At 45.7% G+C, this 18,457-nt stretch overlaps 1 protein-coding gene across 1 annotated transcript in view; it reads right to left on the reverse strand.

Moving 5' to 3' along the window:
* Positions 1–18,457, reverse strand: part of CSF1R (colony stimulating factor 1 receptor) — a 125,978-nt gene that overhangs the window by 41,315 nt on the left and 66,206 nt on the right. The window contains exons 4-8 of the mRNA XM_040345011.1: positions 14,332–14,468; positions 14,094–14,253; positions 7,074–7,263; positions 5,232–5,347; positions 882–996 (exon numbers count right to left, since the gene is read on the reverse strand). Coding sequence (XP_040200945.1) covers positions 882–996; positions 5,232–5,347; positions 7,074–7,263; positions 14,094–14,253; positions 14,332–14,468 — 718 coding nt within the window. The remainder of the gene's footprint in view (positions 1–881; positions 997–5,231; positions 5,348–7,073; positions 7,264–14,093; positions 14,254–14,331; positions 14,469–18,457) is intronic.

An 18,457-nucleotide genomic window follows, 5' to 3' on the forward strand; every position in this document is an offset into this window, starting at 1 on the left:
GAAAATTTCTAGGTAAGTGCTTTGTGGATCGGGCACTTAGGTAGAAATTTTGCGGCAGTGTAACTTAAATGGGAATATTTACGTTACGGCGGCTGGCTGTGGATCTGGCCCAAAGATCCTCAACAATCACAACAATGCTGTAAGGTTTGGGGTTCAGTCAGTTTTAACAGCTGAAACATCTGCTGTGTGTTTATATTATAGGGCTGTCGGGAAAGCAATATCTGCTTTTAAAGAAAAAAGCTAAAATGTCTGTGCCTGTGTTGTGAACTTTGAAAATATTTTTTTTCACAATGAGGTGAACATGGGCTTGTTTTAAAGTACTTTTACTATTTTTTCAGAATATGTGAATACTGGGTATGGGTTAACTTTATAGCCCAAATAAAATAGTTAAATAAAATAGTAAAAAAAGAAGAGCAGCCCAGTACTAATAATAACAAAAAATAGGCTATTACTGCCATACTCTTCTCCTATTTAGTGCTGCCCCCCACAGACTCACCAGTGCAGTTTTCCACCAGTGGTCCTCTTCTATGTTAAATGTCTCCTAGCATAATTCACATCATTCCTTTAAAAAAAGCCATTAACTAAGTTGCACCACTCTGTACAGTATTCAAACCCACCCACTGCTAGGAGAAAGAGGGCCCATAAGGGCATGTAACTACACCCATGGAAATTAGGTATGCAATCTTTTAAAGAAATAAAGGTGGCAGGAGGAGACCTTTTGTATAGGCCTAAAACAAACCATCACTGTACTCTGCAGCTACAATCATTATGGGACAGTTGATCCTAAAAGTTCATAATTTATTAGCATGCTGTTGCAAGTATAGTACAAGTCTTGACTATGACTTATATACATTTCAGGAGGCTAAATTCAGTTTTCTTACCTTGCACCCGAGCATAGGAACCACTTAATGTCTGGCAGTGGAGAGCCTTTTGCATTGCAAGTCACCCCACGGGTCCCATTATAATCTATTACAGATGTTTCAACTTTAGGAGGCTCTGTAACATATACGTAAAATACAGTTAGTAGGAGATTTCATGGATGGAAAACAATCCAGTCTATTTTCACAAGGTTCTGCAAAAAGTAATAGTGATTTGGAGAGTCTAGTAGACCAGCCCAACCAATTAAAGTTCACATTACTGGAGTTAGATATATGATATGGCCAAAGGTTTGTGGACTCCTGGTCATCAATCCCACATAAGCTTGTTGGACATCCTATTCCAAAGTCCATCTCTATGTAGTTTTACTCTACCCCCTACTCTCATTTGCTGCAATAACAGATTTCAGGCTTTAACCACTTGCTTACTGGGCACATAAACCCCCTTCGTTCCCAGGCGAAATCTCAGCGTCCGGCACTGCGTCGCTTTAACTGACAATTGCGCGGTCGTGCGACGTGGCTCCCAAACAAAATTGGCGTCCTTTTTTCCCCACAAATAGAGCTTTCTTTTGGTGGTATTTGATCACCTCTGCGGTTTTTATTTTTTGCGCTATAAACAAAAAAAGAGCAACAATTTAAAAAAAATATATATTTTTTTTACTTGTTGCTATAATAAATATCCCAATTTTTTTTTAAAAACCTATTTTTTTTCTCAGTTAAGGCCGATACGTATTTTTCGACGTATTTTTGTAAAAAAAAAAAAAAAATCACAATAAGCGACTGGTTTGCGCAAAAGTTATAGCGCCTACAAAATGGGGAACAGAATTATGATTTTTTTATTATTTTTTTTTTTACTAGTAATGGCGGCGATCTGCGATTTTTATTGGGACTGGGATATTGCGGCGGACGTATCGGACACTTTTGACACAAATTTGGCGCCATTCACATTTATACGGCGATCAGTGATATAAAAATGCACTAATTACTGTATAAATGTGACTGGCAGTGAAGGGGTTAACACTAGGGGGTGAGGAAGGGGTTAACTGTGTAGCCTGGGTGTGTTATAACTGTGTGGGGGGAGGGGGGTGACTGGGGGAGGGGACCGATGCTGTGTCTCTATGTACAAGAGACACGGATCGGTCTCCTCTCCTCTCACAGCACGTGGAGCTCTGTGTTTACACACAGAGCTCCACGTTCCTGCTGTCACCTACCGTGTCACCGACGATCGCGTGTACCCGGCGGACATCGCGGCCGCCAGGTACACGCATCGGGTCTTCGGCGATGCGTCGGGACAGTTTTTACCCGCCGCGCGCCACCCAGTGGCGCGCGCGGGTAATGCACATAAAGGCCGTTTTTAAACGGCCACTTGGCACTTGAGAGCCGCGCTGCGGACGTATTTCGTCTATAGCGCGGATCTCAAGTGGTTAAAGCTATGTACACACTACTATGCTTTTTCATTAAACCTGCTGGGAAAACAAATTGACAGCACTGGTCAGAGCCACTGTACTAACAATCTAATGTTAGTATAGCGATCTGCCCTTCTGTGCTATTGTGTTCTGACAGCAGTGGCGTCTCCAGCTTTCATATTTAGGGGGGGCACATGGGGGGACAGGGACAAAAGTAGGGGGGCCAACTATAAAATGCAATTTTATATATATATATATATATATATATATATATATATATATATATATATATATATAATCTCCTGGGGCCCTTTACTACGATCCCACTATGGGCCCTTTCACAGTTATCCCACTATGGGCCCTTTCACTGTTCTGCAGTGAGCTCCCTTCCTACTATACTGGGGCCCCCCAGGGTGGCAGAAAACAAGAGATATATGTCACCAGCACACCAAGAAAATATAAGGGTCCAAAGCAGTGGGAGAACTATCAGGGTTGCAAAGGTTGTCTTGCCACCGGGCCCTGGTGTTCTGCCACAGTGGGGGATCCCCAGCTGTCCTGTCCCTGCTATTTACAGCGCTGGTCTAGCATCTGTCTCCTTGGCAGCGGCGGCAGTCTATTAGGACCTAGTGCTGGTGACATTATGGGGGCATGCAGGGGAAGGCTGGCACTATTGGTTATAGAGAGCCGAGCCCCCAGCTGGTCACCTAGCAGCAGTAATGCTGTATAACCTTCTCTGTTGACATGCTGATCGGCATGTGATCCAGGTGATGCTCCCAGTCAGATCTAATAAACACAGTATTTATTAGCATCAAGAGTACAAGCACATAAATATAATCAACCGTATGATCAGCAGCCATGTGGGCTCTATGCCTGTAAAGTGTGGGCTTTGATCAATAAAATCACTGATATTTATGACTAGGATTTGACTAAGAGCATCACCTGGATTGCATCCCGATCAGCTTGTCAGAGAAGGGTCCACTGCTGCTAAGCAACCTGCAGGGAGCTCAACTGTCTACAACCAATAGAGATGGGCTCGGGTGTGTTTGAAATCCCACATGCCCGATCACGCCAGGAAGCCGACACTCCACAGTGCTAATCAATGTATGGGCTGCCTATGAGCTAAGACCAGCCATAGACAGTTTAAATCTCAGCTGGTTCAGCAGAAACTGGCTGAGATTTGAACCATTAATGAGCAGATTCTCTTATAATTATCACTAGTGGTTGCTGTATAGCCACTAGTGATAATCACTGTTTGTCAGGAGAATATAATTGCTGGGCAGGAGGGATATTCCCCTGTCACCACTGTCTGTTGATGGGGGAATCATGCAAGTTTCTTTCCTGCAATCTGTGGATGCAGGAAAGAAATTTGCACCGTATATTATCTGCCTAACTGAAAGTGAGAGTAAATTGTGAATGTTTTGAAAGAACAGGAGAGGGGGAGGGAGACAGATGGGGGGAGAGAAGGGATGGAGATAATGTAGTTCAGTGATTACAGTGTACTGCAGTCTGCAGTGCACACACTTAAACACGGTCCAGGCTAGAATATCTGGTTGTGTGAGCGCTCGCATTATGCAGCATCGGCGAGCACAGGGAGGGGGAGGAATCCCCCGCAGAGCTGACTGGGGATGCTCTCCCTCTCGGGGAGCAAAATACAAAAATTGGGGGGCACATGGTGGGGCACAGCATGATGTTGGGGGGGGTCAGGGCCCCCTCTGGCCCCCCCCTAGGGACACCTCTGTCTGACAGGGGGACTGCCCCTGTTGCAGAACACTTCAGTCAGTGCTCACAGCCATTGGCTGAGAGCACCAAATGGGAGCTGGTCGGCAGACCTTTTTTTGGTCATGAGCTTTCGACAGAAGCTGGTTGGCTTCTGTAGGACTCGTTCCCATACAAACAGGCTGAATGTCCTCTGTTTTTTATTGAATCGGCCGATGCTGCCAGACATTTGGCCCATGTGTACTAGGCTTTAGGAATGCTTTCCACAAGATTTTGGAATTTCTGTTGGAATTTGTGCTCAGACTATGTTTTTACAGACTTGGCTTTGTAAAAAGGGCACCGTCATTCTGGAACAGAAAAGGGACTTCCTTAAATTGTTGTCACAAAAAATGTGTATGCTGTAGCATTAAAGTGATTGTAAAGTCTTGTTTTTTTTTGTAACAAAAATAACAAACATGTTATACTTACCTGCTCTGTGCAGTGGATTTGCTCAGGGCAACCCAGATCCCCCCCTTATCGGTTCCCTCTTCGGCTCTCCTCGCCCCTCCCTCCTGACGAGTGACCCCCACAGCAAGCAGCTTGCTATGGGGGCACCCGAGTCGAGCTGCATCTCCATGTATCCATTCAGACTCGCAGCTGCCACCTGGCCTGGCCCAGTCCCCTTTTTCTTCTCATTGGCTGACTGGCTTTGATTGACAGCAGTGGGAGCCAATAGTGCCGCGCTGCTGTCTCAGCCAATGAGGGGAGTCCCGGGCAGCCGAGACGATCCTACAACATCGCTGGATAGAGAGAGATCTCAGGTAAGCATTAGAGGGGCTGACAGAAGGCTTAGAATGCATTAAGAATGCATTAAGATTAAAAACCTTCTGCCTTTATAATCACTTTAACTATACCCTTACTGGAAACATCAGAACCCAATAATTTGGAGGGTTGTCCACAAACATTTGGTCATATAGCATATGAGTGAAGATATAAGCAAAGAGATTAAGGACAGAATTCCTGAATAGTCAACGTCTCTTTACACCTTGCTTGAGGTGATAGTAGCCATATCAGTGCACTTGTGACAGAAACAATTGAGTACTGTCTGTGATACTTTTTTTTTTTTAAGTTTAATTTACTGTTTTTTTTAAGAAAATACTCTCAGCAGGACTGAAGGTAGAGTCATGCCAGCCTTTTATCCTCATCATCAGTTACAGAACAGATCTTATTTGACAATGCTTGCTGGGTTACTTACTGTACAGGGCTATTTTGAAGGACAAAGAAGCTTTGGCCTGTGAATTGGCTGCATGAAAGGTATAGGTCCCTTCTTCATTTTCCTGGATTCGGTTTAGAGTCAAAGTGCTTGTGCTCCTTAAAGAGTAAAAAAAAATTATAAATGTATAAATGATCTGGAATAAAATAATACCAAATTTGCGGTTGGGTGTAAACGGACAGGCGGAGCCCATAAAGGACAGTGGGCAGTGTCTGGGTCCACTATGCATAAGCAGAGCAGAAACAAACCAGTCATCCGTCTGTATAGCAGGGATCAGCAGATACATTTCCTGCTAAGCAGGCAGACTCCAACAGAGCCATCTCATGTGGAAAGGGCCTTAGCCTCTTTTTCTTTTGGAAGGATGTCTTATAGCTTTTCTCTGTGACATCCTGATAGGACTATAAAAACACACACAGCAAAACAAGCCTGACACAGGTTCTAAACATTCTCCAGTCCATCCAAAAAATCTAAGGAAGTGTTCAATGCTCTACCACTTTTTTTTTAACTCCTAAAGGGTTCACTTAAGAAGAAATGTCCCGAATAGAGAAACAGACAGCAGTGGCGGTGCGTCCATAGTGGGTGCAGGAGCGCCGCCCCCTCTCTCCTGCACGCACCCGTCACTCAACAATAGATATATTCATGCATTGCATGAATATATCTATTGTCGCCGCTGCCGCCCACTATTCAGGTGTCCGGACCCCTGTTGAGCGCCAGACATCTGACTAACAGCGGTGGGTGTGTTTTGGAAGTGCCTGATTAGAGCCATCGGCTTCCAAATAGTTAAACAGAGGACGCGCTGTGTGTTCCCCGTTTAAATCATGCTGTGTTAGGGAATCGCTTCCCTAACACTGACCCACCTCTCAGCCAATCAGGTGCACCGGGTCTGGTTACCGGTCACCTGATTGGCTGAAGCGACATCGAGGACGGGAGAAGACATCGAGGGAGCGGAGGGACCGTGGAGGAGGATGGCTCTGACCCGAGGAAGGTAAGTGCCGGCTGAGGGGAAACTGGCTGCATTTGGGGGCACAAACTGGCTGCATTTGAGGGGGCAAACTGGCTGCATTTGGGGACAAACTGACTGCATTTGGGGGCAAACTGGCGGTGTTTGATGAGCACAGTGGCTGCGTTTAATCGGCACAGTGGCTGTGTTTAATGGGCACAGTGGCGACCAATGATGTTTTTTGTTTCAGTTTGTTTGCGCCCCCCAAATAAATTTGAGCACCAGCCGCCACTGACAGACAGCAAAAGATCCAGTGGTTCTAACCTTTCCACACTCTGCTAAGGAAAATCATGTTTAGTGTTGTCTGTGAGCCCTTTGGGAAGTGTTCTTATAATAGTGATGGACACAGATTGCCATGAAAACCTGGACGAGGTTCTAATCCTTCTGCACTAAAAACAAAAAAAAACATTTGTATTTATTTTTTACTAGCCAGGCTTCAGGCTGCTTGAGTTGGTGTGTTCCACTGTGTACCTTTGTGTTTAATAATATTCTATTTCAGTCCTTACCCATTCGACTGTTTGGCTATATTGTGCTAGCCTGATTAGGATCACCCTGCCATAGATGCAAAGGCTAGGACACAGAACAGCCTATAACCTTCTGGAAACCAGAAAGACAACATTTGTAAGGACACTAGTATCCCAGTACACTACATAGTACTTATGTATTCTTGGTGAGTTCAACTGTCTGTGGGTCTTGATAAGGAGCTGTGCAACCATATTATCATGGCGGACTGGGTTTTATGAGATATGTCAGTTATACAAACTGACCTTTGGAGTAAATATTAATAAATATCAGGCTACGAAAAAATCTCTCCAAAGTCAAACCTGTAAGTTCCATTGGGCAGCAGATCTTTTTGAGTAGAAACATTCGGCGCATTGTCAGAAGTGTGATGTACCCATTTCCAGGATAGAACATTGGGATATGCTTCGATCATGACTGTCAGTGCCACAGACTGACCAATGTACAATGAAATATTTCTTTCTTCTGGAGTGTCAATATTAATGAAACCTTTTTCTGAAATAAAAGAGACGCAAAAACACTGTTTTACTGTGTTAGACACAAAAACACAACTTAGAGAATAGTTGCCCTATTAATGTATAGCTACTGGACATTTGATTGCAGGTAATGTGGCTACTAAGTGACTATTTTCAAGGTTAGATTTTGACATCACATATTAGCCACAATGGGATATCCTGATGTAATACTAAGGCCAAAAAGTATCCATTAAACACCTATTTTTCCAAAGAACTAGTGAAACAAATGCATTTCTCCTTCCCTATTCTTTGAATGTTATGTTTGTTTTTCATGTTTTAGGGAGTTTTATTAGGTTGTTATGGCCAGCGAAGTGGGAGATCTTGACTTCTTTTGTCTGAACTGTGCTAAATTACCTGCTCACTATATTATTTATTATAGGTACTTATATAGCGCTGTCAATTTACAAAGCGCATTACCGGTATATTGTGCATTCATATCAGTCCCTGCCCTCAAGGAGCTTACAGTCTAGGGTCCCTAACTCACATTTCATACATGCACATACTAAGGCCAATTTTCCCACCAGCATGTCTTTGAGGTGTGGGAGGAAACCCGGGCAGGGAGAACATGCAGACTCCAGGCAGGTAGTGCCGTGGTTGGGATTTGAACTGATGATCTTAGTGTTGCCAGGTGGAAGTGCTAACTACTTAGCCACTGTGCTGCCCCTCCTATAAGCTGTAAGCGGGGTGGTTGTTGTTGTTGTTGCTGCTATAAACATATGGTGAAAGCTACATTAAAGTGAACCTGTTGCTTTAAAGTTTAGGCTTCCCTTACATTTACCACTCTCTTGTATCCTTTTGCTTAACTTTAATAATTTGGTCTAAAAAAAATGTTTTTTTAAGTAGTTACAGTTCGTATGCTTACATACTTTGCTAGTCCTATATAACAACGGGAATCACAGTGAGAAGCGAGAACTAAATATCATACTGTCAACTCTTTCTGACCATATGGACCAAGCTTGCCCGTTACCCAAGTAAAGATTACAAAATAACATTGCTGTTTGATCTCCCCAGGTGTACAATAGGCAATAAGTCACAATAAACCTTGAATTGCCCACAGCCTTCTTCTACCATCTGTGGTAGAAGTAAAAACCACCAATTTACATACAGTTAGTCCCCTACATACAAACTTTCAAGTTGCAAACTTTCAAAGATTCTTTGTCCAATTGGTTGTGCTTTTGTGTACTTTACTGTATAAAGTACTTTATCTTTATTTTCAACCTTTTTTTCCCATGGATTTTGTGTGTGTTTTATTGGGTTGGTTGGGTTGGACTTACGAACATGCTCTTGGAACGGAACTCGTTCATATGTAGGGGACTTACTATATAACTTACTATATATGTAGGGGACTTACTATGTAGGGGACCTTAGATTGTAATCTCCTTGAGGGTAGGGACAGATGTGAATGTACAATGTATATGTACTGACTCATGATCTCTTCTTACTTAAACTCCACCATGCACAGTCCACCTGATTGAAAGGAATACACTCTCTACAGTCTTTAGTAATGTAAAACACCCACAATGCCCCTGGTATGCAGTGATTATGTGATATTTTACCTAGGCTTTATTTCATATATAGGAGTTTAGGAAAAGTGTTTGTATTTATGGCAAGAAATACATTTTCAATCCATCGATCGACTTGGGTACAACCAGTCTGTTGGATTTTTTACATATAACTGCCAGCAGCTAGCAGAAACCATTGTATTTTGCCGGCCAGGAAGGCTATGTGAGCCCCCCTGCCAGCATAATACAATAGTGTTGAGGGAGGCATTCCATTATCAACACTGACTGTGTTGATGGGGATATGGTGAGATTCCCATTTTTCCATCCAATTTACAAATGGGATATCCAACAAGCTTATATATCTGGGGTGGCAGATAATTAGATTGTGTCTATGGGGTTGATTTACTAAAGGAAAATAGAATGTTAATTTTGAAAGGAAATGTTCACTTTGCAAGGGCGTTTACCCAGAGATTAGTAAATGAGGTGAAGCTCTGCTGATTTCCATTATCCATTACTGCTTTTTTTTTTATTCCCTTCCTTATGATTGGGTATCCTTTGCAAAATGAATTTTAACCACATCCATTAATCTAGGGCGTGGGTGCCCAACCGCTGGCCCGTGGCACCCTCTGCTGTGGCCGCCACCTCCTGCTCTTAGATGGTGGGTTGGCAAGCCCAGATCACGGGTTCCTGACCTGTCATCCTCGAGCATCATGATCAGTGTAAAGAACGGAGCTGGTGTTCTACCAAAAACTCCAACTCGCTAAAATCTCGTGACTCTGCAGCACCAATAATTGGAGATTTTGAAGAGTTTTCACAGAACAGTGGCAGCCTATACACTTCTCCATATAATGAGTGGACTTTTAGTCCGTCCGATACTATCCAACGACATGGCCGCCTCCAAGGCAGAAACAGCTTTTTTCCTCCTTACTCGTTGTTCTGTTAAAACAGCCAACACGTCATATACCCTACTGTATACGCTGCCGTTGTTCTGTCAAAACAGGCAACTCATCGAAACCTCCAATTATTGGTGCTGGAGAGTCACCGGAAGTGATGTGGTTGGAGATTTTGGCAGAACACTGGCACCTAGTAGAAGCAGAGCCGATGCTTCCTGTATAGCGCTGGCTCATGTCACGGGCGGAGTGATACCAAATGCACTCTGCCTGTGACAGGAGCGGTACAGGAAGCATTTACTCTGCTCTCTACTGCAGCTGCATGCTTTCTCCAGCACCAGCTTCTGTCACACTGATGCTCAGGGATGGCAACAGTACCCAGCAACCGTACCCGCCAGCAGTACCCAGCAACAGTACCCACCAGAAGTACCCAGCATCGTTACCTGCCAGCAGTATCCAGAAACAGTAGCCACCAGCAGTACTCAGCAACAGAACCCATCAGCAGTACACAACAAAGGTACCCACTAGCAGTACCAGGCAGCAGTTCCCAGCAACAGTACCCACTAGCAGTACCAGTCAGCAGTATCTGCCAGCAATTTCCACCAGCAGTACCAGCCAGCTATATCAGCCCTGGAGGACAACCAGCAGCAGCCACCATCCATACCCACCTGCGGGACAGCAGAAGCCAGCGATACCTGCATTAATCCTGAGGAAGAAGTGAAGACTGAGATCAGTTAAGGTGCAAGAAAACGCAGTGCATCAGTGTGAAAGCAGCCTTAGGCCCTTTCACATGATTGGTCCAATCGGGTCCTCCTGTCTGTTTTTCAGGTGGACCCACCAGCAGTACCCAGCAACAGTGCCTGCCAGCAGTACCCAGCAACAGTACCCACCAGCAGTAACCGCCAGCAGTACCAGACAGCAGTACCCACCAGCAATATCCACCAGCAGTACCAGCCAGAATTATCTGCCAGCAGTACTAGCCAGCAGTACCAGCCCTGGAGGACAGCCAGCAGCAGCCAGCAGCCATACCTGCCTGGGGAACAGCAACAACCAGCGATACCTGTAAGAATCCTGAGGAACAAGTGAAAATTGAGGTGCAGGTAAACCGCAGTGCATCAGTGTGAAAGCAGCCTTGGACCCTTTTTGCATGATCGTTCCGATCAGGTCCGCCTGTCTGTTTTTCAGGTGGATCCAATTGGACCCTCCATTCACCTCTATAGAGCGGCAAATATCTCCAATCCGATCCACAAAAAACAGAAGGGGACCTCTATGGGCCCTCAGATAGGAGGGCCCATAGAGTATAGCGGGCTGGGCCTGTGTCTGCTCTGCATATGCAGAGTGGACACGGACCTGTCATCTGCCCGCTCCGCTCATTGTGGCCTGTGGCACCCTTGATCTAGGGGATACATTTCCTTGCAAAGTGAACAACATGTTGCCTTTAGTACATCAACCCATATGTGTCTGATTATACTTTGAATGAATGAATGACTTGTATAGCGCTACACATGCAAACTGAATCGCCTCTAGGTGCTTTTTCCAGCCAGTGTCTGATTGGCTGGTGCGGTAATTTTACCCCCTAGGATCTCGACACGCTTGGGACACACAGTCATACACACAGATATGCATATATATACTGGGCCAATTTGGACAAGATCCAATTTACCTACCAGCATGTCTTTGGAGTCTTTGATGTCTATGTACATAGCCAAACAACATGAAGGGGTTGATATACTAAAACTGGAGATTGATAAATCTGGTGCAGCTGTGCTTGGTAGCTAATCAGCTTCAATCTTCAGTTTGTTCAGTTAAGCTTGACAAAAATAAAATAAAATAGAAGTTGACTTGTTTCTATGCAGAGCTGCAGCAGATTTTGCACTCTCCAGTTTTAGTAAATCAACCCCAAAGTATTACTGTAGAAAGACGATGGGGTCTTGTTGGGATTGCAATATGTTATAAAAGATGTGCCGGTCCATTATCCATTACTGCTTTTTTTTTTATTCCCTTCCTTATGATTGGGTATCCTTTGCAAAATGAATTTTAACCACATCCATTAATCTAGGGCGTGGGTGCCCAACCGCTGGCCCGTGGCACCCTCTGCTGTGGCCGCCACCTCCTGCTCTTAGATGGTGGGTTGGCAAGCCCAGATCACGGGTTCCTGACCTGTCATCCTCGAGCATCATGATCAGTGTAAAGAACGGAGCTGGTGTTCTACCAAAAACTCCAACTCGCTAAAATCTCGTGACTCTGCAGCACCAATAATTGGAGATTTTGAAGAGTTTTCACAGAACAGTGGCAGCCTATACACTTCTCCATATAATGAGTGGACTTTTAGTCCGTCCGATACTATCCAACGACATGGCCGCCTCCAAGGCAGAAACAGCTTTTTTCCTCCTTACTCGTTGTTCTGTTAAAACAGCCAACACGTCATATACCCTACTGTATACGCTGCCGTTGTTCTGTCAAAACAGGCAACTCATCGAAACCTCCAATTATTGGTGCTGGAGAGTCACCGGAAGTGATGTGGTTGGAGATTTTGGCAGAACACTGGCACCTAGTAGAAGCAGAGCCGATGCTTCCTGTATAGCGCTGGCTCATGTCACGGGCGGAGTGATACCAAATGCACTCTGCCTGTGACAGGAGCGGTACAGGAAGCATTTACTCTGCTCTCTACTGCAGCTGCATGCTTTCTCCAGCACCAGCTTCTGTCACACTGATGCTCAGGGATGGCAACAGTACCCAGCAACCGTACCCGCCAGCAGTACCCAGCAACAGTACCCACCAGAAGTACCCAGCATCGTTACCTGCCAGCAGTATCCAGAAACAGTAGCCACCAGCAGTACTCAGCAACAGAACCCATCAGCAGTACACAACAAAGGTACCCACTAGCAGTACCAGGCAGCAGTTCCCAGCAACAGTACCCACTAGCAGTACCAGTCAGCAGTATCTGCCAGCAATTTCCACCAGCAGTACCAGCCAGCTATATCAGCCCTGGAGGACAACCAGCAGCAGCCACCATCCATACCCACCTGCGGGACAGCAGAAGCCAGCGATACCTGCATTAATCCTGAGGAAGAAGTGAAGACTGAGATCAGTTAAGGTGCAAGAAAACGCAGTGCATCAGTGTGAAAGCAGCCTTAGGCCCTTTCACATGATTGGTCCAATCGGGTCCTCCTGTCTGTTTTTCAGGTGGACCCACCAGCAGTACCCAGCAACAGTGCCTGCCAGCAGTACCCAGCAACAGTACCCACCAGCAGTAACCGCCAGCAGTACCAGACAGCAGTACCCACCAGCAATATCCACCAGCAGTACCAGCCAGAATTATCTGCCAGCAGTACTAGCCAGCAGTACCAGCCCTGGAGGACAGCCAGCAGCAGCCAGCAGCCATACCTGCCTGGGGAACAGCAACAACCAGCGATACCTGTAAGAATCCTGAGGAACAAGTGAAAATTGAGGTGCAGGTAAACCGCAGTGCATCAGTGTGAAAGCAGCCTTGGACCCTTTTTGCATGATCGTTCCGATCAGGTCCGCCTGTCTGTTTTTCAGGTGGATCCAATTGGACCCTCCATTCACCTCTATAGAGCGGCAAATATCTCCAATCCGATCCACAAAAAACAGAAGGGGACCTCTATGGGCCCTCAGATAGGAGGGCCCATAGAGTATAGCGGGCTGGGCCTGTGTCTGCTCTGCATATGCAGAGTGGACACGGACCTGTCATCTGCCCGCTCCGCTCATTGTGGCCTGTGGCACCCTTGATCTAGGGGATACATTTCCTTGCAAAGTGAACAACATGTTGCCTTTAGTACATCAACCCATATGTGTCTGATTATACTTTGAATGAATGAATGACTTGTATAGCGCTACACATGCAAACTGAATCGCCTCTAGGTGCTTTTTCCAGCCAGTGTCTGATTGGCTGGTGCGGTAATTTTACCCCCTAGGATCTCGACACGCTTGGGACACACAGTCATACACACAGATATGCATATATATACTGGGCCAATTTGGACAAGATCCAATTTACCTACCAGCATGTCTTTGGAGTCTTTGATGTCTATGTACATAGCCAAACAACATGAAGGGGTTGATATACTAAAACTGGAGATTGATAAATCTGGTGCAGCTGTGCTTGGTAGCTAATCAGCTTCAATCTTCAGTTTGTTCAGTTAAGCTTGACAAAAATAAAATAAAATAGAAGTTGACTTGTTTCTATGCAGAGCTGCAGCAGATTTTGCACTCTCCAGTTTTAGTAAATCAACCCCAAAGTATTACTGTAGAAAGACGATGGGGTCTTGTTGGGATTGCAATATGTTATAAAAGATGTGCCGGTCACAGCACTCTCCAGTGAAATCTCCATCTTGGGAGGACTAGTTTTAAGCATTTGCTGTAATTTGACAATGGCAGCTTTACTGTTGCAGTACCTATAACTCGAAGGTTGGCTGAAGCTCTGTTGGATTTCCCTTTGACGTCTCCAATACACGTGTAGTCTCCACTGTCGCTGAAGTCTATCTTCGGAATTCGTAAGGTGGAAACACTAATCCAAGTATTTTCGTCTATATCATATGTTACGTTTGCTGTTACCTTTAGAAGATAAATAGTTAATTACAATTTATTTTTTCTACTTAAGCTGATCATATAACAAAACATTTTTTTAATTACATTTTTGATTGTGTGTTCCCATTTGATCTCAGAGGCCCTGATAGTGCTAATCGAGGTGCATGTGATCTCGAAGACTTCTCCTTGGATTCTGATATTCTCCAATGATGACAGAGCGACAGATGGGGGCTCCTTCGGCACTAAGAAATAAATCAACAGTTTTAATTTTTGTTGCAGAGCCATCATAACCAAAATTTGAATACAAAGCTCATTTCAAACATGGTAATTATTAATTCATATTTGAATTAATATTTAATTTAAACATTAATTGATAATTAAACATGGCATTAGTAGGACTGCCAAGATAGTGAAATGTATTTGGCATGCATACTTTGTATATGTGTACAGTGGAACCTCGGTTTAAGAGTAACTTGGTTTGAGAGCATTTTGATTTGCGAGCAACTTTTTTTATTTTTTTATTCTGACTCGGTTTGTGAGATGAGCAGAATTCAAGCTAAATAGGCCTGCAGTACCTCATTTGGCCTGAGGTATGGGGGCGCAGAAGCCGAGCAGAGCCAAAAATAGGCCTGCAGTACCTCATTTGGCCTGATGTACGGGGGCGCAGGAGCCGGGAAAAGTTGAACATTGGCCTGCAGTACCTCATTTGGCCTGAGATATGGGGGCGCAGGAGCCAAGCCGAAGTGTCCTTGAGCCTTCTCTGTCGCCCCCCCCCCCCAACTCGGGCTGCATTCGCTATTGCATCCCATTGAAGTCAATGCGGAACAAATTATTTTTGTTTCCATTGACTTGAATGGGAAAACTCGCTTTGATATGTGAGTACTTTGGATTACGAGCATACTCCTGGAACGGACTATGCTCGTAATCCGAGGTTCCACTGTATATACACACACATATAGTGGAACCTCGGATTGTGAGTAACGTGGTTAAAGAGCATTTCGCAATACGAGCACTGTATTTAAAAAAAATCCTAACTCGGTTTGCGAGTGTTGTCTCGCAATACGAGAAGGATTCAGGCCAAAGCGGTGTGCAGTACCACATTTGGCCTGAGGTGGGGGTGCGCCGGAGCCCAGCGGCGCCGTTCTGAAATGTTTAGAAAGACTTGGAAAGACACGGAAATACTCAGTTCCCAAGCCTTTCCGAGGTTTGCCGAGGTTAGCCATGCTGTCCTTGGGCCTTTCTGGCTATTTCCACTACTCTCTGACGCCTCCCCACCTCTGGCCGGTATTGCATGCCATTGAAGTCAAGGCGGAATAAATTATTTTAGTTTCCATGGTCTTCAATGGGAAACTCGCTTTGATATGCGAGTACTTTGGATTACGAGCATTCTCCTGGAACGGATTATACTCGTAATCCGAGGTTCCACTGTATATATATATATATATATATATATATATATATATATATATATATATATATTCAGGGCCGTTTGAAGGAATTTGGGGGCCCCAAGCAAAATGGGGGGCCCCCAAGCACCCCCCCCGCATGCAAAGCCTACGTTAACGCTACACTAATTAATTTTTCTATTCTTACCTCCCGTTCTTCCCTGTAGTCTGCCGCTGTAGCGTGGCCAAGCTTCTCTTCCCCCTGCCTCTTTCCCAGTCCCGTATCAGATAGTGCCGGGTACCGCGCGTGGTACAGGAGATTCAGTTTCCTGTCTTCCCGGCCGGACTGAAAGGAAGTGAGCACTCAGTGTGCATTTCCTGTCAGTCCGGCCAGGAACAGGAAACTAATTCTCCTGTACCACGCGCGGTACCCGGTCAGACTGACAGGACTCCAGGTGGAAGGAAGAGGAGCTCGGTCACGCTACAGCCTGGGAAGGGGAAGTTGAGGGCCCCAGGCCAGCTCGGGGCCCCAAGCAATTGTTTGTTTTGCCTGTCCTGTAGCGACGGGGCTGTATTTAGTGTTTGACAAAGGACATAAGTTACTTTCACGCATTGTTGTCTGCTGTAGATTTATGTACTCGCCCCCCCCTCCCTTGTTAAAGCGGTTATAAACCGCTGCTGTTGTAAAAAAAAAAAAAAAAACCTGCAAGGCAATGGCATAATGTGCTAGTATGCATCGCATACTAGCACATTATGAAACATTATGAAACACTCACCTCTTCCGGGTTTATGCACGCCAGCTATTTGATTGGGCAGGTCCTGCAATGACGTCGCTCCCGCTAGTGCGTGCAGGAGTCCATTCTGGCACAAAGCTTTGAAAGCCTGGCAAGGTATGGCTGCAATCCTGGGTGAATATCTCCTAAACTTGCAAATTTAGGAGGTATTCATTTTACCTACAGGCTTACCTGTAGGTAAAAATTACCAAGCGGGATTAACTATCGCTATAACATTTGTGAATTTTTGCCCCCTCAGTGAAAATGCTACCCCATCCATTATGCTGACATAGTACAATCCACACCCCTTTTCCTAATTGTCCAAACACAGACTATTGCAGAAAAAGAGAGGGGTGCATCAGACCAGGTGTGCTACTTAGTACTGATTACTAAAACTGGAGAGTGCAAAATCTGGTGCAGCTGTGCATGGTAGCAAATCAGCTTCTAACTTCAGCTTGTTCCATTAATCTTTGACAAAAAAAAATAAAAAATCTGGAAGCTGATTGGTTTCTATGCAGAGCTGCGCCAGATTTTGCACTGTTCAGCTTTAGTAAATTAACTCCATTGTGTCTGACCTTGGTGCTCATTAGACATATTTCACAACTGTTGTAACAGGTAGTAAGATTAAAACAAAGAGTCTGTGGAGCTGGAGTCTATGAGTGTGCACACCTCTCTTAACGAAAACTGGATATTGGAACAAGAATGCTTTGAGAGCCAGTTCACACCACTCCAGTGGTCCAGTGTGTTTTTTTCCCTGCATCAAAAACGCATAGAAAGTAGGTTATATGGGTTTCAATGGCAACTCCAGAGGCGTTGCTAGGGGGGTGCGGTCCGCACCGGGTGACACCCGCTAGAGCGGTGACACCATCCCGTTTTTTTTTGTTTTTTTTTTAGCTGACATGCCCAGCCTGCTCTGTGCAATCCCAGCCTGCCCTGTACCACCCCAGTCTGCTCTATGCCACCCCAGCCTGCCCTGTACCACCCCAGCCTGCCCTGTACCACCCCAAACAGCCCTATACCACCCCAGCCTGCCCAGTACCCCCCCAAACAGCCCTGTACCACCCCAGCCTGCCCTGTACCACCCCAGCCTTCCCTGTGCCACCACAGCCTGCCCTGTACCACCCCAGCTTGCCCTGTACCACCCCAAACTTTCCCATGCCACCCCAACTTGCCCTGTGCCACCCCAGCCTGCCCTGTACCCCCCCAAACAGCCCTGTACCCCCCAAACAGCCCTGTACCACCCAGCCTGCCCTGTGCCACCACAGCCTGCCCTGTACCACCCCAGCCTGCCCTGTACCACCCCAAACTTTTTCCATGCCACCCCAACTTGCCCTGTGCCACCCTAACTTGCCCTGTACCACCCCAATCTGCCCTATGCCACCATAACTTGCCCTATACCACCCCAACCTGCCCAATGCCACCCTAACGTGCCTAGTACCACCCAAACCTTTCCCATGCCATCCCAACTTGCCCTATGCCACCCTAACTTGCACTATACCACCCCAACCTGCCCTGTACCACCCTAACTTGCCCTATACCACCCCAACCTATGCAACCCTAACTTGCCCTATACAACCCCAAACTACCCTATATCACCCCAACATGCCCTATACCACCTTAACCTGTCCTATACCACCCCACTACACCAACCTGCCACTATACCACTCTATACTACCCTAACCTGCCACTATACTGCCCTATACTATCATTTACAGGGGCTGGTTTGGGGTGCGCCCCATGCGCTGCTTGCTTGGTGCTGGGCAGCCTAGACAGAGGGGGAGTGACACCATGTTTTACCGCACCGGGTGACACCAACCCTAGTGAAGCCACTGCATAGTTCACACCATTGCTTGCAGTTTCAGTTCCAGAAAAAACATGCTGCATTTTTCCTGCACTGGACTGTGCTGGAACGCTGTAAAAACACAAAAAAAAAACGCGCTGAAATGCACCAAAAACGCACTGGAACACACATGCCCTTATTTAGGGCCAGTTCACACCAGATGCAGTTCCGTGCAGTTACGTTTTTTTCTGCACCAATACAGTCTGCACTGGAAACTGACCGGAAACTGACTG

This window comes from Rana temporaria, chromosome 3 (genome assembly GCF_905171775.1).
Source record: "Rana temporaria chromosome 3, aRanTem1.1, whole genome shotgun sequence".
Lineage (NCBI taxonomy): Eukaryota > Metazoa > Chordata > Amphibia > Anura > Ranidae > Rana > Rana temporaria.